General features: G+C 45.0%; 1 protein-coding gene across 2 annotated transcripts in view; it reads right to left on the bottom strand.

Annotated features, from left to right (window-relative positions):
• LOC134095359 (SH3 and multiple ankyrin repeat domains protein 2-like) overlaps positions 1-25625 on the bottom strand; it is a 152090-nt gene that overhangs the window by 26838 nt on the left and 99627 nt on the right. For both annotated transcript variants that reach the window (XM_062548826.1, XM_062548827.1), the window contains exons 14-16: positions 20498-20579; positions 17012-17094; positions 14998-15122 (exon numbers count right to left, since the gene is read on the bottom strand). In XM_062548826.1, coding sequence (XP_062404810.1) covers positions 14998-15122; positions 17012-17094; positions 20498-20579 — 290 coding nt within the window. The remainder of the gene's footprint in view (positions 1-14997; positions 15123-17011; positions 17095-20497; positions 20580-25625) is intronic.

The raw sequence follows: 25625 nt of genomic DNA, 5'->3' as shown, positions 1-25625 counted from the left end.
ACTAACATAGTATGTATAATACAGTATATGGCACAATATATGTGGCATAAAATAATGTATAGAACAAGGCCCGTGTCTTGTGTGTGCAGTGGTGTCCACCATCATCAGGTGAAACAGATACTGTAGGCAGTTCCACTGGATGCATGAATGGCTCCTGAACAGGGGGCTGGTGGCTACTGCTTGGAGAGCCCTGTCAACCCCCCACCCCCCCAACCTAAGGGGGGATTATGAGAAGTACAATACAGCCGGTCTGAAAAGGAGTGCTTTAATCAGACATGGAGAGGACCAGGAAAAAAAAAAACTGGGACACTGGCTTCATTTTGTGAAGGTATTTTTGTTATCTGTGGGCTCTCAAGGGCGCTCTTAAGGCAGACAAGCCGAGATTGAACTGAACTGAACTGCCACCCACAGATACCTCTGCCGAGAAATCATCCTCTCTCAGACACACACACACACACACACACACACACACACACACACACACACACACACACACACACACACACAACCTGCCTCTAGACAAAAGCTAAAGGCTAGCACCCACAGTACTGTAGTGAAATTTCTAAATCAGGACTGGGTTTCCCTCAATGAAACAAGAAAGAGCACCTCGCTGTGCAAAAAGGCTACAATCTTTCAGAGGGTGAAAGAAAAATAAAACTGTTATGGAATCAATAGCCGTGGAAAACTGCTGGCATGCATCGTGATTGATTTCTGTCATTAATACCCAGTGTAACTGCAATAATTGATTTGAGTACTTAGGAGTGCCATTGATCTGTATGTGAACAAAGTGAGAGGTCAATAGTGGGCTGGCACTTGGGCTTGATGGATGTGTAAATCACAGGAAAAAAAACGTACTTGTGTCAGTTACAGTGCAGACCAGCAGGCAGGGATTTGGCGAAAGAAAAGTGATAGCCATTATCCTCTCTTAACAGCAAGGCACAGAGAGAAGAGACGGACATACAGTATTCAGATGGTCACTAAAGCACACCGATGCGCCTTCCCATACATGTAGGTCTTTGGTATTATTTGCCCTCAATGGTGCCTTCCAGGCAGCGCTGCCTTCAAGGCACTACTCCCCTCAGTTTAGGGGTAGGATGAGGGTTGAGGGGGGGTTAGGGTTAGGAATAGGGTAAAGGTAGTGCCTTTTAGGCTGTGCTGCCTGGAAGGTGCAGTTGGGGGCAAAAAACACCATTGAGCCCTTCCCATACAGTACATCCCACCTGTGCATAGAAAACTTGGTGGTGATGATAAGGGCAGCGTCAGCACTCAGAGGCTGTCAATCTCCAAAAAGGCAACATCATCTCTTATCACTCACATACTGTACCACTTCAAACACTCAGGCTTTCATAAGCATCTGATTTCAATCAGTCAGGGTTTCTGCTGGACTTTCATACTGTCAGTCAAGAAGGAATTCAGACAGTCTATACATCTTTACACAGAGATCTTTACACAACCTATATATCTTAACCGGGAGATATGTCTTTAAACATCACCACCTCTTCAGCATTACCTCTTCGAAGACCCCATATTTAAGACCCACATAAAAAAAAAACGATTTCAGTGTAAAAAATCACACAGCTATGCATGCAAGATCATCTGTGAGGAACACAATCCCATTGGGAGCCGGATCACCTTGTGAACACAGACTCAAAGGTGAAGATTATCATCACCGCACACCCAGTCTGTTTCTGAAAGTCTTTGCTGTATCGCGAACCTCAGCTTGCGCACGCGTGTGTGTGTGTGCGTGTGTGGAGAGAGCCGCTCAGAGAGAATGGAGTGCCCGTTGGGGGTCTGACAGGGTGATTTATGTGTGGGCTTAGGAGTGAGATTTTTGGCATTATCACACTCATACATCAACTTCTGTCCGATTGCGAGTCGCTCTTCCCCTTTGCTGCTCTCGTTCCCCCCATCTCTCTCATTTGCTCTGCTTTTCCTCAGCTCCATGGAGCCCTCTTGTCAGATAGTATTTACAAAAAAAAGAACAAATCACATTTTTCTTCAACTCTTCTGTACTCACCTAGGCCTCTCACACCCTATCTCCCCGACGCCATCTGAGAACACATCTCATGCTGCACTCTGTATTAAATGTGAGCTCTTTTCTCTCCATCATCTATTTGAATTCTGAACGTGTTCTTCCGAATGCTTTTGCGGGCTAGACTGTCTACATTAGTCCATAAGAGGAGCTTAGAGCATTAGTGCATTCCAAAACACCAACTGATACAATTTCGTCAAATCCAAATTAACCATTAAGACTCCAGCTTAGCGGTGCGTTTGAGACGACATTTTAGGCCATAATGGTGATGGCTTTAAAAAAAATAAAAAAAATAAAAAACACTATAAAATCTCCACCTCCGCCTGGCTCTCTGTCTCTCTGCAATGTTTGTGAGGCAGATAATGAAGGGAGAAACAGCTGTGAATCCTCAGACCATTTGGCCACACAGGCAGCTTGTGGGGAGCGCACACAAGCACACAGAGGTGTCTGGGGTCCCTCTCTTGTGCCCGGGTCCTAACTGCACTATAGCAAATGGGACTTCCCTCATAGCCCCCTCTCAATGCTGTGTGTGTGTGTGTGTGTGTGTGTGTGTGTGTGTGTGTGTGTGTGTGTGTGTGTGTGTGTGTGTGTGTGTGTGTGTGTGTGAGTTTGGTGTCTTGTGGGTACACAGGCAGGTTAATTGCTGGATCCACAGTGAAAGAGCTTCGTGTTTCCGGAAGTCTGGCTGGTGTCATAAAGCATTCTCCTCTTGGGACTCAAGTGATGACACAATAATGTCGCTTGTGTGTGTTCCTGCGTGTGTGCGTGTTGAGGACTGAAAAGAGCGAGTGTATGTGAATGACACTCTGCGAGGGGTGTGTTTGTGTGTGTGTGTGTGTGTGTGTGTGTGTGAATGAGGAGAGTCGCACAGATGCACTCTTAAGTTGTGTGCAGCGGAAACTGATGATTCATGTTTGTGCAGAGGGGGGGGGATCATCTGCACATACACAAAGGGCAGATGAGCTTCATAAGTACCACTAATTTCAATGTATGCAAACAGCACAACTTAATGACGCTGTTACACTCTCATCTCAGGGGCATCCTACACATGCAAGCAGCTTCATTCATTTGGCTACACTAAGCAATTAAAAATCCAAGAAGTGTAAAGATCTATCAAAGAATTATGTAAAATCTATGTGGCGTGTTTCAGAAATCAAATAATGCTGCACACACACATACACACACACAATCTTGCTTCACACACATACACACACACGATCTTGCTTATCTTTGACACAGACAGAAGGGGAAAAAATGGGGGTCAGAGGATCAAAGATATCTAAAGATAAACCAGATGTATCCAGTGCGATCTTGCTCCCTGCAAGTGCTCCATCGCCACATTTGACCCATTTCCCCCACCGTCCAGCCTGTGTGTGCTGAGGAGCTGACGCCCCTCGCGTGGTCTACCTGGGAGTGAACCCCTGACCTCCGGCACGGGCGCTTACATCCTGCCTGCTGCTGCTGCTGCTGCTGTCTGTGTGCTTTCAAGCGCCTTTGCAGCCTTTCGCTGTCTCGCAGTTGCTAGGTGACTGTTGCCGCGCATCACGTTTGGAGATGTGGAGGAGTCAGGGAAAAAGGATGGTGGTGATGGTGTGTGTGTGCGTGCGTGTGTGTGTGTGTGTGTGTGTGTGTGTGTGTGTGTGTGCGTGTGTGTGTGTGTGTAGTGGAGTGCTGTGGCAACAGCGCTGTAAATACGGGTCCTCCATTCATTATTAACGACGGCGTGCTGTTGACATTCAGCCGAATGGAGCACTCTGGCACATCCAAATCAATGCTCCCGATTTCCGCCGTGTTTTTACTAAATACCGTCTCTCGCCGCCACACGCCACACCACGCCAGCACGAGAACAACAGCGGGCACCCCGCGCCATCCAGGAGGGAGGGAACACAATTCCTTGTAAATCCATTCCACTGACTGTAAGTGGGAGCCTGTTTGGATAAATTATGGATGAGGTGTGGGTCCATCAATACCACAGCTATTTAAAGGAATGGTGTGTGTGTGTGTGTGTGTGTGTGTGTGTGTGTGTGTGTGTGTGTGTGTGTGGGGGGGGGGGGGGTGTGTGGGGGGGGGTGTCTCTGTGTCAGTATGGGTTATTTTTAGCCACAGCATAGTGTTTGACAACAATTTGTAGTGGATGTTGTGTCGTATGCACTGGTGATTTATAGAGGTTATTCTGAATGGAATGCATTATATATTCTCAATAGAATGAGACACAAAAGAAGCTCCTGTTTGCTATTCCACTCCAGCAGGCTGTATAGCCACTGAGCACAATATTTACAAAAGCATTTCGCATTCCATGCTTTACAATTTGTATTAGAATTAAAAAAAAGTAGCACTATGAAATTATTTACATCAGTCGATATTGATAAATATTGATCATTTTTAACAGCCTGAGAAAAGTTTAGTTGGGTCTATACTCAAAGTTGGCTGACTAAAAACTTCCAGGCAGGCACATCTTTTTCCTAACTCCATCTACATGTAGGCTATCAAATGCTACTATCATTGGTCATTTGCATGACATTGTACACCAAGAGGCTATTGGGATAACAATTATTACAATTACTACAATTATTATATAGTCAAATTTGTGAACAAGTGCTTGTTCAACCTAAACAAATATTTGAATCGTCAGGCTGAAAAACTAATCAGAATAGACAACTGACTGACTGCATCTGACTCCACCTGACTTATACGTCAACATAAACTGCCGTGACTGCAGGGGGTGGGGGGCAGGAGGGCAGGGGGCAGGGGAGGAATAAAAAGGCTGCTGTAAAGTTGGACACTTTCTACTTTCCATGGCGTTGGTGACAACAATAGCCAATCTTGTGGAGCTTGCTGTCTTTGTTGTTTATTTTACTGCTCCGAATGGTTAAAATCCTGAACAATGTTTTCAAAGAAACACTGCAGGCATATTTAACAAGAGAAGCTTAACTAATAAGGATTTCTTTCAGAACTTCTTATAGAACCAGTTGAAAAATAATTTACCACAAATATCCTGAGCAAAAACAATCATGCTTGTACTGTTCAAAATGATTAAATCCTGGATAATGTTTGTTTTTTTTAAGTTATATATCTAACCAGAGGAACAGTATATAATGGGCATATTTTAAGGTTTTTTTGCAGAGCCCAGTGAGAATTAATTTACTACAAATAGACAAAATCCTGAGCAATGACAGAAAACGTAACGACCTGAGACAACAAAGAAATGTCTTCCCTCTCAACGGTACACCTGCAAAGACGGGAAGTAAGAAGCAAAGGGACTTTTAACAGCAGAGCTGTCCAATGTGATATTGCTCACTGATGCATCTTTTCAGTCCAATGTTTTGGACCAAATCTAAACTAAACTCTTTATGCACTGTACATACGAAGTGCCTTCATACTGTGCTTTAGCATGACTATACACAATTGCACATCCAAACAGAGGTTACCACACACGGGCATATGAAGACTAGGAAAGCCCATACAGATAAAGGGCTGAAACTGTGTTTCACTGGCGGAATGGTAATTCCCTCTTACTCATGCTTGAGCCTGGAGCCCATCTGAATTGGTGATATAGCGAGCTGCCTTCATGTCTAAACATTAACATATGGAGCAGCTACAGGAGCCTGGATACTGCACCTCTACTCCACTGGCTTTTTTTTGGCAGGTTTGGGGCAGTGATGTGAAACATCATTGAGTTATCTCCATCAGAGCAGACACAACTGAATGCCTGTGCATGTGCATGTGTGTGAGTGTGTGCACGCGCATGTGTGCCTGTGTTTGTATGTGTGTCAGCTCGAGTGTCTGTGAGTTTGTGTGTGTGTGTGTGTGTGTGTGTGTGTGTGTGTGTGTGTGTGTGTGTGTGTGCGCGCACGCGTACCCTCCTGCAGATGCTCAGGAACCCTCTTGAGTAATGAGCACAATATGTGTTCATTTCATGCTCAATCCCCCTCGAGTGAAGGGTGCTAGCATGGTGACCGCATCGCTCCAGCTCGGCACGGCACTGCACACAGCCACTGTGCTGATGTACATCCCATCTCCTTCAGGCTCACAGATGTCTGGCTGATGCAGCAATTAGGAGGCTCTGATGACAGTGATGATGCACTTCTTTACGACACTATTATCTCACAGCTACAGCGATGTTGCTGCGAAGTGAGAACGCATTGCATAGCAGACGGCTCCGCATGGGAGTGTGTGTGTGTGTGTGTGTGTGTGTGTGTGTGTGTGTGTGTGTTAAAGTGATAGCAACCAACAGCCTGAAGTGTAGACACATTGTGTTACCTTAAATAACACTGCCTGCCGCATGGCAAAGCTGTGCCACACACACACACACACACACACACACAGAGTATGTAACTGGGTCAAGGGCAACACCTGCACTTTCAGCAAGATCAATCAGGGCAAGCCAGCAGGGCTGAGGCTCCACAGGGTTGCCAAAGCTAGCTGCGTGTGTGTGTGTGTGTGTGTGTACAGGCGTGCATGTGTGTGTGTACACACAAGACTGTGTGTGTATATGTACTGCTAGCATTAGCAGTTCATTGAGAGTCCCCTCTATTAGATAATGCAATTATCATCATAACTAATAAGTCTGTGACACACATTATAAACTGGAAAACAGCTCTGGATTTTTCCATTTCGTAATCATCCATGATCAATTCTTACAACATTAGCATTTGATGCTGTTTGTTTGTTTGTTCTGGGATTTAATTTGTGTGTGGTCAGTATCCTCCACTGGGGAGAACTACAAAGCGTTTGTCTCACTGTTTAATTAGTCTAAAAATGTTTATTACCAGTGATATCGATCTCTGACAAAACAATCTCTTATGGCCTGTACAGACTACACGATTTCAGCCCGATTTTGTCACAATTGTGCCGTGGACAACAAATGTCCATTGTCGTGTCTGAATATTCAAAGTCGGGAACGACGCTCGAAGGAGGAAGCGCCTCCCACTCAACGACCCACAAATTAATTGTCTGCGACATTCCACAACGTTACGACCAAAAGTCTAGCATGTCCGAATTTTTGGGGAATCTCCTACAACTCCCGTGTTGACACTGACACTGTGACGACACACAATGAGAAGGCTATGATAGATGATCTTGCAATGTGGACAGTCTTACGACCAAGACGCGGCAAGATTTTGTGGCTCTCTGATCGCCTAGTCTGACATGATCAATCGTAAAAGATAATCGTGAAAGACAAAAAATCATGTAGTCTGTATAGGCCATTAAACAAAGACTATGACAACAATGTTGTAGGCAGAGATCAGTATATAACAAAAGTTGAGTATACCCTAAATTACAAAGTAATTATGAAATTATGAAAAAAGAAGAGAAATGCACTTTCCATCTACTCAGTCAAAATACACACTGCATGATATCCCTACAATAGAACCTTAACCGGATATTTTAGACATAAGAGTGGATTATCTGGGATATGTTGAGATGGTTATTCTAGATTCAGGAATGTTAATGCAGTGATGGGAGGGAGACAGAGAGAGAGAGGTGAGAGAGAGAGATTTTCCCATCACTTAGGGTTGTCCTCCACGCATTCCCTGCACACTGCTGTGCCACTGGAGTGTCCTGTAGAGCTGTCCTGATATAGAGGGATGGAGGAGGGAAGATGGAGAGGTGCGCTTACGTAACAGGTAAAGTTGAACTGCTCTCTCTGTCAGGCCCACAAACGAACGCATGGAGAGGTTTCACACCGCTGTGCTTTTCACAGAGCCATTTATAGTCCTTCTGACATTGTCCATGAGCAAGCGAGCACATCAATCCAGTTAGCATTTCTCAGTGTGGTTTTGGACTTGCCACTCGTCCTATCTTTCACACGTTTACCCCCGTCTCTCATCACTCTCACATTTCTCTCCATTTCCCACTCCCTCCCTCATTCGTCTGTTTCTCACGCCCTCACTCGCTCACTCGCTCTTCATCTCATTCTGTTTGCGTAGAGGTCTACAGCAGTGCACCGCGCTCTATTGCTCTCTCTCTCTCTCTATCTCTCTCTCTCTCTCTCTCTCTCTCTCTTCTTTAAGACTGTTGGGTGAACACACATGCCCTGTCTGTGAATGTGGCGATCAGGTCGTATTTCCTTTTAACTGCCACATAAACCCCGCGACCCTCTACACCCCATCTGCGGGGAGTGCTGACGGCCGGCCAGCCAAGCCGGTCATCCAGCCACCATGTTTGATTGGGATGGGGGAGAGAGAGAGCGAGAGAGAGAGAGAGAGAGAGAGAGAGAGAGAGAGAGAGAGAGAGAGAGAGAGAGAGACAGAGAGAGAGAGACGGGCGGATTGATCTCGCCGGTGATGCTGCCGTGCTGTCCAAGCAATCTACTAAGAGCCTTGGCCCCAGCTGACCTCTTCTCCGGCTCCTGTCGGTCCCTGAGGGGCAAGCGCAAGGACGCGCTGCACTGACGGCTCAGTGGGCTCCGCTGCAGCAAGGCTGCAATGCATCAGCGCTGCACTTGACTGCAGAGGCAGGTGTGCTTGAGTCCAGCAGAGATTTAGTGCTCTTCAAGCTACTGTCACTGTCAATGCTTTATCAAGTCAAGTCATGCTTTATGGGGCAGAATATGAGTGAGTTCATGATACTGATTATACGACACGGCAGGTACTGTAGGTTAGATTTATTGAAAGGAAATTGTTATTCAGGTCAAGGAACGTGCACTGTGGACAGGAATCCTGTGTTCTCTTTAAGAATGGCTTGTTTGACTTTTGAGACGACAAGATAGCTAGTGTCTGTCCACATTAGGCTGAGTACATATACATATGCATAATTATTACTCCATTTAGCCCCTCCATCCACATTAAAACAGTATTTCTGACTCTTTTTGAGTCTCTTGGATACATGTGGATCAGTGATGCGCGGGTACGTGTCTGAACGCCCCGCCCCGCCCCGCCGTTTACAACTAACCCGACTGCAACTCGGACCGCAAAAAAAAAATATTGAAATACAGGACCCGACCCGCTTCCCGACCCGCTTATTGTAAAAAGTAGCCTAGTCTAACTTAGTCGTAGCGTCATTGAGCTATGCAAAATTGGTATCTCATATGCATGTAAAACAATAATATAGCCTATATTGCCTAATTATATATAGCCTATAATTGCTCAGAATTTGGGAAACATGCATTTAGTCTACCTTTTTTTTGTTCCGTGTCAGCATTCATCCAAAAATGTGGCTGTTTGACTCAACATTGAACATAATTAGCCTAGGATTTTCCTATACAAATTCTGTCTCAGCCGTTCCTCACATGAATGCCTTGAAGCTCTCCCAAGCATGAAATGCAGGCATAGAATATTATTAAGAAACTCTTTATTAACGTCTTCATCAATGGACCAAAAGTCCATTGCTCCGCGATTATAAATTGCAGCGAGATGAAACCTTTATTGCACGACGTGGGGAAGAGCAGACGTGGGGCTTTCCAACGAGCCACTAGGCCTATAAGTTGCGCAAGGACGCACATATTGCATGCTCATACCAATTGTAGGCTATATGCCTTGATGACATTAAATTAAGAAATATTTCCTGATTTGGGAAACTTTTAGTTTATTTTTCTTTCCATAATACCATTCGATCTTGCTGGAAATTATCAGACTTGAGAAACACGCATTGCATCGGCAACTTCGCTGCTCAGTAGACGATTCTGCCACTTTCTGTAGAGGCCAGCAGTTCGAGATAAAAGCTGCAGATCATAGACAGAGAAAGCATATGCTCTGAGAACAGAACACAACTGCATGTCAAGTGTAGCCGAGGGTCTGTCTACGCAGAAACAACAAGTGCATTTCTACATGTTCGTGACAAAATGTGGGGGATAGAATCGCGTTTCAGTGGGAATGCTGCAACTTATGTCTTTTTCTTCTAAAGACAATTATGTACGATATAAATGACAATTTATTTTTTTTACCGACCCGACCAAACATGACCCGCATATCATTAAAAATATTTTTTCTTGACCCATAACCGCGGGTGACCGCGGTCGCCCGCTCGATTTGGATCAGCCCGCGCATCACTGATGTGGATAGATATTAAAACTCTGAGATGTAGGGTGTGCTGGGGAAACGGAGAGCTTCAAATACGATGACGTGCAGTTGCTATGATACAGCTCAAATTTGAGTTCCGCCAACAACACAACCAGTGACACCACCAAAAACACATCTATGTAGTTTCACTGTTCTACTGTGGATGCCAAACTTTTGAAAAACGATAAGAAAACTATTTTTACCTCAAATAAGCATACAGTATGTCTATTTGCTTAATGTAGGCATAGTCTCATACAGTCATATGAGGTCAATTCCATTATGGTCAAAGATAAATTAAAATGGAATCATTTTCAGAGATCACTACTGTTAAAGACACTCTTTGCAGTTTTTTCCATTACCAGAACGTGTCCAAACTAACTGTGATGGCACATAATCTCATAATAATCAAATGGCACCTCTATAGCAACTTTTTAGTAGCAACAGTACAGCAACAGTAGCAACTCCCCCTTGAAAAAGAGCTGCTATGCTACAGGAACTCGGAGATCCTTTTCTAGAGACTGCTGTTGATGCATTCCCTCCATATTATATCGGAGTTATGTTCATACTTTGTTGCAAAAGACGCATATTTAGTTTGTTTATTATTGTACTTCTCACTGTATAGGGGAGCCCTGAGAGCAAATCTTGTAGCGGGCAGGGTGGGAATTATACCAAGGCCATGAGGCCATGGCCGCCGTTGCCCTACACTTTGGCCTTGATGCCCTGTGAAAAAAAACCCATCATAAGGCCACAGTGGCCTTTATGCCCCTGACTTAGGGTTGCCAACCATTCAGTATAATACGGAATCGTCCCGTATTTGACGCGTAAAAGTCTTGTTCCGTATTGAACTGATACGGAACGCTCTTTGCTCTTTGAGTGAAATTAGGTCCGGTGCTTCACCTGATAATTTGCTGCGCAATTGATCACGCAATCGCAGACCGACAGAAAAAGAAATCAAACGTTTCTGCAATCAGGAGGAAATGCTAGCTAATTCGATGTGATTAAACATAGAGGCATACAATTAAGTGGTGGTACGAGCTTTCATTGAATGCATGCGTGTGCGCGTTTGCGTGACAGAAACTGAAACTACAACGTTTTTTACTCAGTGGCCTTTGTGCCCTATCATGTGGCCTTGGTGCCCCTAAAAAAAAAAAGAAGGTGAAGGCCAAATGGCCTTGCCCCTAAAATGACGAAATTCCCACCCTGGTAGCGGGTGCCGTTAACCTCATCTCATGAGGGCAATACACACTCTCACATTCTCATATTATGCCTATAGCTTTCATGCTGAGTCCTGTGATGTTGCTTTGCCCCTCTTTACCACTTCAACAATGACAGCACAAGCTGTGTAACCAACAACCTACCAAAAACGTGTTTTGTACAACATCCCCTAAGCGACTGCATTTCAGGATGAGGCATATACTGCAAATGAGGGGCAGCTGGTCCTCTGAACACAAGACTGTGACAGAAAGTGGATAATTTTGTCCTGGGCCTAAATTGGGAGCTTACGACACAACACAACACAACACAACCTTTTGGATGAGGCTCAGGTGGTCAGTTAGGCCGCTGGGCCAGGCTTGGTCCCGCTCCGCACCACACCTGACCCACGCTCTGACTTGGCTCCCATCTCACAGACTAGCAGCCACTACAACCTGACGTCCATGTGGATACATCAAACACACTGGCTTTATATGCATTCAAATGAATTCACAAAGCAGCCAAATTGGCATATTACAGTAACAGCAAATGGTAAAAAAAAAGCTCTAAATGTTAATGGCCACACTTCATATCTCTAAAAATGAATTGAATCAATCAGAATGTCAGGAGAAGTAATAATGAAACCAGAGCACCAGGCATACTGTAAGGACATCTGGTCTGGAGAAAAGAGCAGTGCTGTGCAGTGCTTCCCCATACCTCCGTGGGCCCATTAGGAGAAACAGTGTCTGTGTTCAGGGCTGCATGCACAGTACTGCACACAAAGCAGTGCTCTGGGGCTGAGTGACCTCACCTCGCTGGGGAAGTAGGACTCCTGACTACTACTGCCAGGGGCCCAGCAAGGCTTGGAACAAGGAGAGGATGACTCTGCCAACACAAACTGTGAGGGTGACCAAGGTGTGTGTGTGTGTGTGTGTGTGTGTGTGTGTGTGTGTGTGTGTGTGTGTGTGCGCGCGAGTGTGTGTGTGTGTGTGTGTCTGTGTGTCTGTGTGTGTGTGTGTGTGTGTGTGTGTGTGTGTGTGTGTGTGTGTGTGTGCATCCTGAGAGAGCTAACTAACAGGGTTCACTGCCTCAGTCTTGGCTGCAGTGGCACACAGGAGCAGGACTGTGTGCTATAACAACTGACCCTCATCATCCCATGTGTGCATAAAGTTTGATCCCTCACATTACTTTCTGACAGAGACCTCAATTAACTCCTCGGTCTTTAGTTACTTACAACAATCAGCACGTTGTAACTAAAGCTGAGCACCTAGGCAGGTCTAGAACACCTCTCTAAAAAACTCAGCATATCTGCTGATGGAGAAGGCCCCGTATAAGCCTGCATGGCTCTGTGAGTTGCGGGTCTGATGTGAGATGGTGGATGCTGCCCTGGCTGAATAATGATTTGCCACTGAGGGCAGGCTGGCCCAAACTTCAAAAGCCAGCACTCAGGGCCTGCTCCACTGGAGAGAACAACATGGGCTGTTGTATCACGCTGCAGAGAGGGAGGGACAGAGACAACAGATATGGACCAGGAGATCAAAATAAACGCTCAATATCTGCCTGTTACCTGTGACTGAAGATGGGATTTTCACAAGATGATTCTCTTCTCTCTCTCTCTCTCTCTCTCTCTCTCTCTATATATATATATATATATATATATCTTTCTCCCTCCCTCTCTCTTTCTTCATTGTATTGTTAAGGACCTAATTCTCTATCAGATTAGGTTTCCAATCATGCTGGCAGAGAACAAAGCACAGCAGGGGTTGTCACCTGAACTGCACTCTCCACAATGGCGCACCGCCGGAACCTTCTCCTGCCCCTGCGTGGCATGCCCGTGGTGACGGCACGCCAAGAGACAGCTATGCAATAAAGACATCTGACACAGGCACACACGCGCGGGGCCATGAAACTTTTATGCTACGCTGAGCAATGTTTTAAATCATGCATGCTGAGTTTTATGAAGCAAGTTGGATGGAAACAACACACAAACGCAAACACACAAATGCCCACAGTGACAGATCTGATGACTGCCCTAAAACGGGATTCCTTGATTATTTAGGAGGATGAGCGAGGTCCAACGGAGCTATACGGTACTGCTTTTCAGAACGCTCAGTATTCAGTGCGCTCAACCATTCAATGAGTGTGCGTGCAAGCACACACACACACACACACACACACACACATTCACACAAACAGACTCATGCATATATTTTAGCTTGGCCACTCAGGCTGTACAGTTCACCAAATGTATTCACTGTACATTCTCTGCATGTGAGATGGTTGCCTGGTGAGTGTGTGTAAGTGTGTATGTAACTGTGTGTGTGTGTGTGTGTGTGTGTGTGTGTGTGTGTGTGTGTGTGTGTGTGTGTGTGTGTGTGTGTGTGTGCGTGTGTGTGTGTGTGTGTGTGTGTGTGTGTGTGTGTGTGCATGTGCCCGCGCGTGCTGCTCAGGGAAGCTTTCACAGAAGGAGTCACATTGCACAGCCTTCATTATTTAGGCTGAGACAGAGGCAGAAAGGGGACAGGGCACACATTCCCATGCTGTGGTCAGGGAACACTGACCGAGAGGCTGCGTAGCCAGAGGGACAGGGCCAAAACGGAGCAAGAGTGAGTGAAACGTCAATAATACGTGGTAGAAAGAGAACAGACTGAGAAAGAGGCAATGATGGAGGGAAGAGAGAGAGAGAGAGAGAGAGAAGAGGAAGGAGGGATATGACAGAAAGAGAGAGGAAATTCTGTGGCCTCGTATCATTTCTTGCTCCATTTAACTGCAAACTGTGATTCCAGCAGCAGCAGACTCCTAATGATGGCCATGCCTCTAATCTCCATGCACAAAACAGACAGACTCAGTACAGCCATACATCATCAACACAGCATTGTGTTCCACCGTCTCCACTCCTGCTGGATCAAAAGAGTGTGAGTAAGATGTATTTCCTCCTGGATAAAGGAAACATAACCAACTCACCATGTCGAGTCAATAGTATTACATCATTACAGCGATGTATAACACGGTGCGTATGAAACGCCTCGACTCAGAATCCACTGTAAAAATAAGCACAATCCTCGAAAGCCCTGCTCTTGGACGAGCATCAAGCAGCCACTGCTCCTCACTAGTGTACAGTAAGACCCCCCAGACCCTCTGTCTCACTCTGTTAGCTGTGAGAAAGTGCTAAACTCTCCTGTGCGCAGCCTGACAGGCCAACAAAGCACACTCTGTTCTGTTCTGCCACCTTGATTAAAATGATGTGTCTGATCAATGCACTCGCAAAAATGTCAAGCCAATTTTCTGTCTTGAGCAAACGCACTGCATATCATTAGCAGCTCAAACAACAGCACTTGAAAAAGAGCCAAAAGAAAAACCACCACTTCTCTTGGAGAGATTGAAATTCAAAAGATGTAAGCCCATGCTTGTCAGCTACCAAAGTCCTTGCATCCATGACCGGAGACCTTCTCATACCCCCCCCACCCCAGCCCCCCCTGGGACGCTCTGTCCAGTGGGCTTGAGGACAGCAGGACGTCAGCAAAGATCCTTAAGGCGGAGCAAGATACGTCGTCGTAATTCATGTCTATGGGCGCAAAACGGGGATCACTTCCTCTGCATAAAGGGGGTGTCATGCGTGTCATGTCCATAGACTTCAATGGAAAAGAGGCGGAACAGCTCTGCACAAAGGGGGATTTTGCCCCCCTCCCTCTTGCGATTCGGGTTCCAGGAAGTGGCTTCTCATGAAGTATCTTGCTCCGCCCTTAATGATCTTTGACGCCGGGCAGCTCTTACCTCGATGAGGAAGTCGCCGGTGCGTAGACCCGCCTGCCAGGCCACTCCGCCCTCGTCCACCGACTCCAGGTACTGCAGCGCCGGGAACGCCGGGGTGGGCGTAAACTCCTCAATAGGGGTGTCCGCTGAGGATGGCACCGCGCCGCGCCGGGGCAGAGGACGAGGGGAAACAAACACACACACAAACAAACAGATCAAGAAAAGAATCAGTCAAACATCTTGCTTTTTTATCAGGAATGACATGGTGCTTTTATCAGGAATTAGTGTAAGAAAGGGGGGAGTTGATGAAAGAATCTCTCTCTCTTTCTCTCTCTCTCTCTCCCTCTGTTTGTGTGTGTGTGTGTCTGTTCCTGGTGTCTGAGTGGGCTCTAATGTCTCGTGCACCCTCCCAAGCCTGCTCCTGGATCTCTGGACACCGAGGCTTAGAGTCTGCCCCTATGGCTCCACAAAACCAGGGCTGACAACTGACACGTCTCATAAATCAAGGGCTTACAGTAAGGGTGCGTGTTTGTGTGTGTAAAGAGAGAGAGACGGACAGACAGAGAGCACACAAGAGGTTGTGTGGTTATGTATTTGTGTATGGATGTCTATCTCTCTTTTCGTGTATGTGCATGTGTATGTGCATGTGTATGTGTATGTGTATGTGTATGTGTATGTGTATGTGTATGTGTATGTGTATGTGTATGTGTATGTGTATGTGTGTATGTGTATGTATGTGTATGTGTATGTGTGTGTGTGTGTTAGAGAGAGAGAGAGAGAGAGAGAGAGAGAGAGAGAGAGAGGGAGAGAGAGAGGGAGAGAGGGGGAGAGAGAGAGAGAGAGAGGGAGATATATCTGGCGTATATTTCTCTGTGTGTGTGTAGTCCGTGGGTCAGCTGGAGTGGTCCCTGTGAAGAGTCTCATGGAAACAGGAGCTGTGCTGATGTGAGGCAGAGTGATGTCTCCAGAAAGCTACGCTAACGCTAATGCTGCTCACACACTCACTGACTCACGTCCTGGCCCAGTGTGTGCATGTGTGTGTGTGTTTGTGCAGTCTGTGCATGTGTGTGTGTGTGTGTGTGTGTGTGTGTGAGAGAGAGAGTGCATGTGTGTGTGTGAGAGAGAGAGAGAGAGAGAGTGAGAAGCAAACAGGAGAGAGAGGCAGTGTGTGTGTGTGCATGTGTGTGTGTGTGTGTGGTGTGTGGGGTGTGTGAACACTGGAAGAGGAGACTCAGAGAGGGGGAGGAGTAGGGCAGGTACAGATAACAGCACCCATGGGAGATGGACGGGTGTCTGTGTGGTATTAGTGAGATGAATTCGGGAACATTCCACTGTTAATGACAGACTATGAAATACCAATATATTTCTCTCTCTCTCTCTCACTCACTCACACACACATACACACACAGACACACACACACACACACACACATATGCACAGAAGCCAGAGGCATGCAAGCAAAACATCCAGCTTGTACATTTGGAACGTTAACCCAGGGAAAACGAACAAACATTTGCCTGTGTGAATTCAAATGTTCTCAGCCCAGATCTGAGAAAATAGTTGTTTTCCCTTGTCCACCACAGCAAACACTAGTATGTTGAAATTGATCTGTACAAGTATATAGAGTAAGAGTGGGTGTCTGGTCTCTGTGTGTGTGTGTGTGTGTGCTGAAGAGGATACACACACACACATGAGTGCATGTCTGACAGCTAAAAAACATGTCAGCGTGCACCGCTGGCTAAAGAATGGCTGAAGTTGTTTGATTCAGCAGTGACACTTCGTAATAACAAAAACACACTAGTATGGGGTGCACATAGGCAATGGCAAATTTTTAGACAAGACAAGTTGCAGATCAATACTGTAAAAACAAATCGAAGTCACAATGATGGGGAGACTAGTAAACAGGGGATGAAACGCGTCCTCTTGGCATACATGTATGTCCACTGCCGTCAGCTGTTTGGGTGGCTCTGATAGCAGCCCGTAGGGAAGAGGGTGAGGGGACTCGGAGGAGAAGAGATACCATCACTCACTTACCTTTGGCTCCACGTAACACAAAGCCGAAGCCCTCATTGTCCTTTTTCTGGAGGACCACAGTCTTCTCGTCGATCACGCAGTCACTGTGGAGAAAATTACGCGCATAGCGCCCGTTATTGCAGCCCATCATCCGCATCATCGCCACGGTCGCACGGCCCGAGTGCAGGTTCATCTTTGCGAGCGCCGGTTAGCCCGGGGAAACGATCACTTATTTGAAATTAACAGCGAGACGACGACGCCGCCGCACCGGCGACCACATCTCCCGAAAAACGCCACCCCTCCTCAGCCGCTGCGAACGGAGCCGTCACCCGGGCGGGAGCGACACGCGGAGGCCCTAGCCAGCAACACAGTGTGACGTCGGTGAGAATCATTACCGATTAAATAAATGATGAAAGCAACAAACGAAACGGAACGGCGAGAAAGAGGGCAGCAATAACAGAATCCCGGTTGAAAAGTGCGCGCAGCAGTGAGGGAGGAGGAGAGCGTGATTGTTGCATGAAAGCGCAGGCCCGTGCGTGCTTGTTTGGAAAGCAAAAGAAAGTCCATTCAGCGGCGGGGTGGCGGAGACGGAGTGAAAGATAGCCTGCACGTGAATGACATGCTCATTAATCCTCAGCACCACAGGACACCCGGAATGAGCGCGCGCGTAATATCAGAGCTGGAGAGAGCATTGTCGGTAATTATGCCGGCAATCGGCAAGTTTTATAGATAAGCGATTGTCAAAAACAGACAATTTCACGATAGCGAATATACCACGCAGAAAACTATTTATATTATCTCTACTCTGCCTCCATGGCATAATGTGAGGGTGCAATTCAGTCAGTGAAGTTGGACAAGTCTCCCACTACACTGACGCGCAGCTAATATGAGGGATGAGCCTCTCCATACAAAAAGAAACGATTCTCCTTTATGCCCGATTACATAACAAATTACTAAAATGCGCAAATCAGGCAACCAGGATGAACATCTGTTAGGACACGCAACATCACTCTGGCATGTCATGTCATGTCACAATTTAATAGCGTTGTGATTTGAAAAATTGTCTCTGTCTCTCCTATTGTAATGTAAAACTACGTTGTAAATAGTCCTATTAACGCAACCTGTTTAAACATTTTGGCGAAAAGATGTCCATAATTCAACAAATAGGATAGACATTATTATTCTGCTAAGAAAATCCCGCACACACTTCAGAGTTTATATGAAGTTATCCCAGCATGCATGGTGTGGACTGTGGAGACAGTTCTATTCTGTACAGGCAGACTGGTGCTGAGAGAGAGAGAGAGAGAGAGAGAGAGAGAGATAGAGAGGCATACTCCTAGCAACTGAACGGATGCCCTGTTGCCCTAGCAACGCAATCTGTTTTAAGGATGCTCAGCACAGCAGATATAGGCAAGGCTATGACACACAGCAGTTACCTATGTATTTTCTGCCTGTAATTCCACTGGGGATGAACAGTTGACAGTAACCCAGACATTTCCCTGCCTCGTAATGTTTTACCAGTAGCTTAAGGAAATGTGTACACTACACCTGCTCTCTTCTTACTACAGTTGTAAGCATTGTGACCACCTGCTCACCAGTCAGTACAACCAAGATAAAAGTTAAGCATTAAGTTTGTAAGATTTGGGAGAAGATTCAGATTCTCGGAGAGCAAACTGAAGAAAACGAGCCCTCTGAGAGATCTTCTAAGCCTGTGAAACTGCTCAAGACATTTTGCCTCTCATGCAAAATTAAATGACACCTTCTGTCAGTTAGAAAAAAATCACAATGAATATTTAATGCTGTAAGGGAGGCCTGGGGGAGTGTAGCCAGTGTTTAAATAAGGCCATGTGCATAAAGAGCTGTCTTCACATAGCGGTCTAACCATAAATTAATTGGACTGCCACACTCATAGAATAAACATGTTAGTGAGATTTCATTCACTGTAACAACACAGCTCACTCCATTTTTAATTCAGGCTGTGTTCCTCTAATGGTGTGTATTTAGAGAAGACGGCGGAAATGCACAGAGGCTCATTTGACCCAAACTAACCTCCATCTACAAAATGTTGTAGATGCACACAAAGCGGAAATAGAACATACTGACCAGGCATAAACTCTAAAGTGAAACTGAGCAAGTTTCTGAACTTTTTGCATTTTCACCAGTGCAAACAGTACACACACATCCCCACTGTGATCTGGTCCTGTTCTAGATCTCAGTATGTTCTGGAGCGTGTGTGTATGTGTGTGTGTGTGTGTGTGTGCGCCTTGGGCAGGCTTCTGGGACGCTGCCAGCTCCCCGGCGAGGCGAGGCATGCTGTGGTGCGGCGCTTGTGATTGGTTTGGCCACCTGCCTAATGAATAATAAAGCCCGCGCTGATGTTGGGCCTGATCAAACACAGCCTAATTGCCAGGCACACATTTATACCCTTGTATGTACAAGGCGTTTGGCTGAGCCCCATGGCGTTTTGTTTTGTGACAGGATTTGTATGGAGTAGATAACAGAGTGTGGCACTCAAGGGGCTTGGCTCGGCCCTGGTCCCGCTCGGCAGATTAATGGAACGCTGATCAACTCATCGTCTGCCACTGGCCAGGTCACAGAAATAAGTACCTTCAGACAAGTTCACACAAACACACAGATCTAACGCCGAGCAGCGACTCAGAGGCTTTGAAACCTTTAACGTTCACATGTTGCTTGCTTCGTATGCCTCTACAGGGTTACCTTGCCACATTACACAAGGATTCAAACATCTCTGACACAGGAAATATAATATCTCTTAGGTCTAAATTCCAAAATGTAGAGCAGGCTCAATGTCATTAACAGTATTGAAGGGATTTAAAAGGACATGATCAGTATCCTGACCTCAATGCATCAACAAAAACAATGTCTCTCAAATTTTGCTTGCCGTGCTTCCATAATTTGAAGCAAATCTGACTAACTGGCCTACTGTGCTGTAGGATAGAGGTATACATGTACATTTCTATGAGTATGCATTACAATTTAGAGAAAGATGGGCCCACATAGACATAATTTGTGACTATAATCCCAAACATAATCCCATACCGCCATGTCCTCTTAGACCATTTTATTAATAAACTCAATCTCATGTCTTTGTCAGATTCAGCTATTACATTTTTAAGCTACAAACCTCATCATCATCACATACTCCATGTAAATAGCCATGGAGTAGCCTTCATGTCCAAATCAAAGTGAAGAACCTGAGCTTGTTTCTGAGATAAAAAAATGCCGAATGTGTCTATAATTATACCATTAGACATAAATGCATGTCACTTCTTAGGAGAAGCATGATAACACCAAAATAGTTTGGTTTCTGATGACATCATTTCCAAGCTGTTGTCTGTGGATACATGACATTTTTAGATCCCAGCTCAGTGCTCATGTGACTCACCCACTGAAACCCCTTTCCTTTGCCCGTGCCTGGGCTTGTATCTACCCGACCCGACCCCCCACCTCACACACACGTTTCAGTTGGCAGTCAAGTGGCCTTACCTGGAGGCGTCGAAGCTGTCGTAGGAGCCCACCGTGTAGTGTCTGAAGAGCTTCTTCTTGTCAGTGCGGTCTGTTCTGCTCACTGTGAAACAAATGAGAAAGGTGGTTTCAGTGAAGAGTGAAAAAATACGTTGTTAACCACAAACAAGTATCCCACAGTGACACTGTCAAAGCTATGACTTCTGTACACCTCTGACTAGATTCCTCTGTGCATATTCACGTACAGTATATTCAAATGATCAGGAGAAAGAGATCACGGACGTTTGTCGAGCATCAGAGATTCCATGTTGAATTTTCATGGATGCAGTACTGCTGAATACCTCTCTGGTCCACTTATCATTTCACCCTTCATTCAAGTCTACAGCCTAAACGTATCAACACAAACACATCAATGATGTGCGCATACATCATACAAGACTGTAATAAATCAACAGAGAGTAAACTAATCAACATGTAGGCCACATAAGCATAACATACTAATGTATGCTTTGTCTCATTTTCTTTTATATTTTTTCCAATGTACTGAGACCATGTTGCATGGTGATACTGCATTATTAACGATTGATCGATTGACATGAGCTGTTAGTTAAGTAACTTGCAAAACACTCACCACTCTCAAAGTGAACTGTCCTCTTGGACCTAACAATCACTTCCATTGGTTTAGCTGTACCTCACTACATCACCCTTTCTAGGCAGCCCAGTCAGAGACCATCCTAGCATTAGCTCTAGCATCCTAGCGTTAGCTCTAGCATCCTAGCTATCACACTCCAGTCCAGAGGAAGAGTAAGAGCATATCATTCCATTCTCATACAAGGAAAACATGGAAAAAAGTTACTAAGAGTGGTTAAAAAACAAACAAAAAAAAAAACACTCGCAACTAGATCCATTCCATGGCAACTGTTGTAGTAGGGTCTAGAGGTTGTTTCCATGGAGCAGAGACCCTTTTGTTTTTTTCCCTTCCTGTAGAGATGGAGGTTTTTATCACTCCGTCTCCGTCCTGCCAGTGAGAAGCTCCATGTTCTCTGATCGCATGCTACTGGGCTCTGTCCCTTTCATATCACTCACTGCATTTAGTGACAATGAAATGGGCAAGAGAGAGAAGCCAGTGACACACACACACACACACACACACACACACAGAGAGAGAGATAGACAATGAAAGATTATAAATAATGAAGACTTAACAGGGCTTAAAGTATTGACGGATTACTGTGATTTTAATACATGCATGCCAACTATATGATTGGACTTATGAAACTAGACAAAAGCAAGCAATTTACACTATGGTTGCGTGCAATCCCTTTCAAAAGGAAATGAATGAACAACGTCTTAAACCTTCCAAGAATTGATTTGGCAAGACCAAACATTGTGATTGGGAACCTCAAAAGGCCTTAGAATGACACTGACCCCTAATCTTACATTGTAATCTTAATTAAAACCTATTTGTTGGCAATGCATTTCTAAAGGTTTTTTATTATTATTATTTATCTAAAATATTATGAACCATGTTGAGTACAGTAAATACATGGTATAGAATATACACATTCTCCTTAATTTTATTCCAAACTGATGGGAAATATTTACATGATTATTTTTCACTAAACTGACAACATGTGGAGTCTGTGTAAGGGAGTGATCTGAAGTATTTGCATGTCCCGGCTAGATTGGCCACTAATGTGTGTTCATGTAGAGTGCATCCTCTCTAGCTCTGAGCTTTCATCCTATCACTAACTTCTGTCTTCTTCCTCTGTCTGCAAAACACACATGCACACACGCCAACGCATATTCGCACACCTCCCACACGGTTTTCTTGTGCCAGTTTCACCCCGACAGATTCCAGGGAATGTTCCTCTTAGCAGGAAATACGTTCTAGTATCAGCACAGAAGCCTTAATCTGCTCGTATGCACTTCTACACAGTGTGTGTGTGTCTGTGTCTGTGTGTGTGTGTGTGTGTGTGTGTGTGTGCGTCTGTCTGTAAGTGTGTGCATGAATGCACGTGTCTGCATATGCCTGCATGTCTGCTAGTTATTTTTTTTTAAAAACACATGGACGTCTGCTTAAGGCAGTATGACTACAGTGGATATTGATCTGCACTGCTCTATGGAGTAACCACCCACTTCTAGGCTGTGGATTCTGGGTATAAGAGTGCCTCTGTAACAAAAAGGTCAGTCTCTCACAGGGTGGTCTCAACCGTCGGGGTGACCACAGCCAATGAGAATGGATCCTGGGCCGGATAAGGCTCTCATCACAGCATCTTTGTTCCAGTGGCTGCATCCTCCTCAGGTGATGAGAGGAGAGGATCCACTAGTGTGGCTGACAGACAGCGCAGGCAGTCTCAACACAAAAACATAGACATCATTCACTTAACTGTACTGACATGAAGGGGTTTCACAGGTTAATTGATTGTGAATGCTTGAAAAAAAAAAACTGCTGGCAGTGGAAGAGGCTTTCACTGAAGAAAAAATATGTGTAATCTACTAAATTAATTGGTCAGCCGAATTTGTGTCCTACTGTGCATGGCAAGAAACCTATGGCAGCACATTCAAATGATAATGCGGCTTGTCTCCAGGCACATTTATGCATATATATACTATACACTATTCTGTAATATAAATTGACCCATTTCCCAGTAGCATACTTTGACTTCCATCTCACTGACCCATGATGGTCTCTACCCTTCACTGTGCTACCTCTGGTCCGTATCCCATCTGCTGTCTTACTCTACAGTCTCACTATACTGTCTAACTCTTGCACCTACTGTACAGTACTCACTATCTACTGTCTCACTCTTACATGCTGTCTCACTCTTGCACCTACAGTACTGTCTCACTGTTACACGCTGTGTCACTCTTGCGCCTACAGTACTGTCTCACTATTACACGCTGTCTCACTCTTGCACCTACTGTCTCACTGTTACACGCTGTCTCACTCTTGCACCTACAGTAGCTGTCTCACTATCTACTGTCTGTCTCACTGTTACATTGTCATGCTTTGTGGTGGTTAGAGGAATCGATGCCTTACTGCTGGGTAAGACTGGCTGTTTTCAAACCACAGTGTGAAAAATCCTCTGTGGTTAATATTTAAGGACATTTATATGATTGAGGCCACTTGGCCTAGATTTGGCCTAGATTTCAGTAGCACGTTCAGCAGTTTATGAATTCATTCAAAGTAGTAGAATGCAGGTGGTTGATCTTGACAATGTTCACTTTACATACATTTCAACAGTCTCTTCAATTTTTCTTAAATGGCTGTGTTGCCAAATGTGAGAACGAACCGGATGTCATCATCTCCAACTGTAATCACAGCTCTGTCCTGTGTTGTCCTGTAGATCCTGACTGAAATCTGGCTACATGCCAGCAAATCTGAACGTTTAAGGTTTCCATCCTATGCAATGTTTTGGGGTTTTCTTGCTACTGGGCTCCCCCTACAGTTGCAGTTGCATTTGTATTTGTATTTTACAAAACCGTTGTAAATACCCATACAGTATATAAATACTAAATACCTATAAGGGTTGCACCCTTCCCCCTGGACATGGGTACTGCAAGTTTGTTTACAAATACCCAAACTCAGAAGGGTCATGTGGACTGATGTGGTGATATTACATCATTAATAGCAGGTTATTGCACAATTGCAGCAAAGCAATTTGTGAGTCTTCAGGACGTTGCTAGGCTGGTTCTTTGAAGACGGGTACTAGTATGGCTGGGAAGGCGTACCATTGTTATTACAAGTTAGTTTGCCATCAAAATGGCTGTTAATTTAATGCAAAAAACTTGCAAAAGATAACAGAGTGTCAGACAGGGGTTGCATTTGGGAATCTATGCAGTGTAAACTGTTTACTCGGGATAGACTACTTGAGATATTGATTTGCTGTGCTTTGTGGATGAGTAGAAGTCAAAGGCTATCCTCTTGAGGGCCATTAAGTGGCACACAATGCGCTCTCAAGCCTCTGGAAGATTTGCACAAACCAACACTTCACCTACAATGATGATCATAACATTATTCACTCTACTGCTGAACTTCAAGCCTTGACCTTACAGTGATCGTCACCTAAATCTGAACATGAAATAATCTCACAATCTAGATCACCAAAGGTTAAAACAACCACATGACTTCCTAGGCGTCACTTAAGGGTAAGACATGCTAATGACCAGGTGCAAACAATTCCAGAACAAATGAAAAAAATGTGATCTGATGATGTTTTCCTTTGGCACTAATCCTTGGAGTTTTGGTTCACTCCTATTTCCATCTTTCCGTCAAACTTAATTAGCCAGCTAATGGTTTTATTTGCATAGTGTGTGTATACGTGTGTGTGTGTGTGTGTGTGTGTGTGTGTGTTTGTGTGTATGTGTGTGTGCGTGTGTGTGTGTGTGTCTGCTTAGATGAAGGTGCCATGTGTTGAGAACTCAATCGCGGGCAGGGTTTCAATTAAGGATGTGTTGCAGCATATGTGCCTAGGCATGTTAAGCCTGTGTTGGCCTCATTCAATTATGGCAGCTTATTCAGCTATTAGAGATGTTCGCTATTTTTCACGGTTCGATAGCCAGTTGTGGAAATAGCGGACTAATTAATTAACCTCTAACCATCATAAAGCATGACGCTGTCATGTATAATATCCAACAAAAAGGGGATTAACAATTTCTCTGAACTTTGCTCTGTGAGCTTAAAAGCACAATTCACTTCAGACAATGAAAAGGAAATAACAGATGTGTGAAATAAGTGAATTGCCCAACTGACAAGCCAGACAGAGCCATTCTCCCAATGAGACATTTCAAAAGGGAAGGTGGACCTAGGTGAAAGCATAGCTAGGTAAAACAATCCCATTATTAGCATATAAAAGGGAGCCAAAGACCCATTAAACACAGTTCACATTTAGACACAGAACCAATGTGTGATAAGAAGCACAACACCCTCTGAAGAGCTGTATAAGAATCACAAATCTCTCAGAAACAGACAAACAACGTAATTGCAGGTACACATCCAATGTGTTTTCTTTCTCATTGATGTCTCATGGAAACCACAGGCAATACATTCTCCTTGAGCTCACTCAGAATTAGCCCAGTGCTAACGAGCGGTACTGACGCTCCTCCCGGATGAGTTAAGCAATGTGTCTACAATGATTAAAACACG

This window comes from Sardina pilchardus, chromosome 11 (genome assembly GCF_963854185.1).
Source record: "Sardina pilchardus chromosome 11, fSarPil1.1, whole genome shotgun sequence".
Classification (NCBI taxonomy): domain Eukaryota; kingdom Metazoa; phylum Chordata; class Actinopteri; order Clupeiformes; family Clupeidae; genus Sardina; species Sardina pilchardus.
The sequence above is the reverse complement of the archived record's forward strand: the minus strand, read 5'-3'. Positions and strand labels throughout refer to the sequence as shown.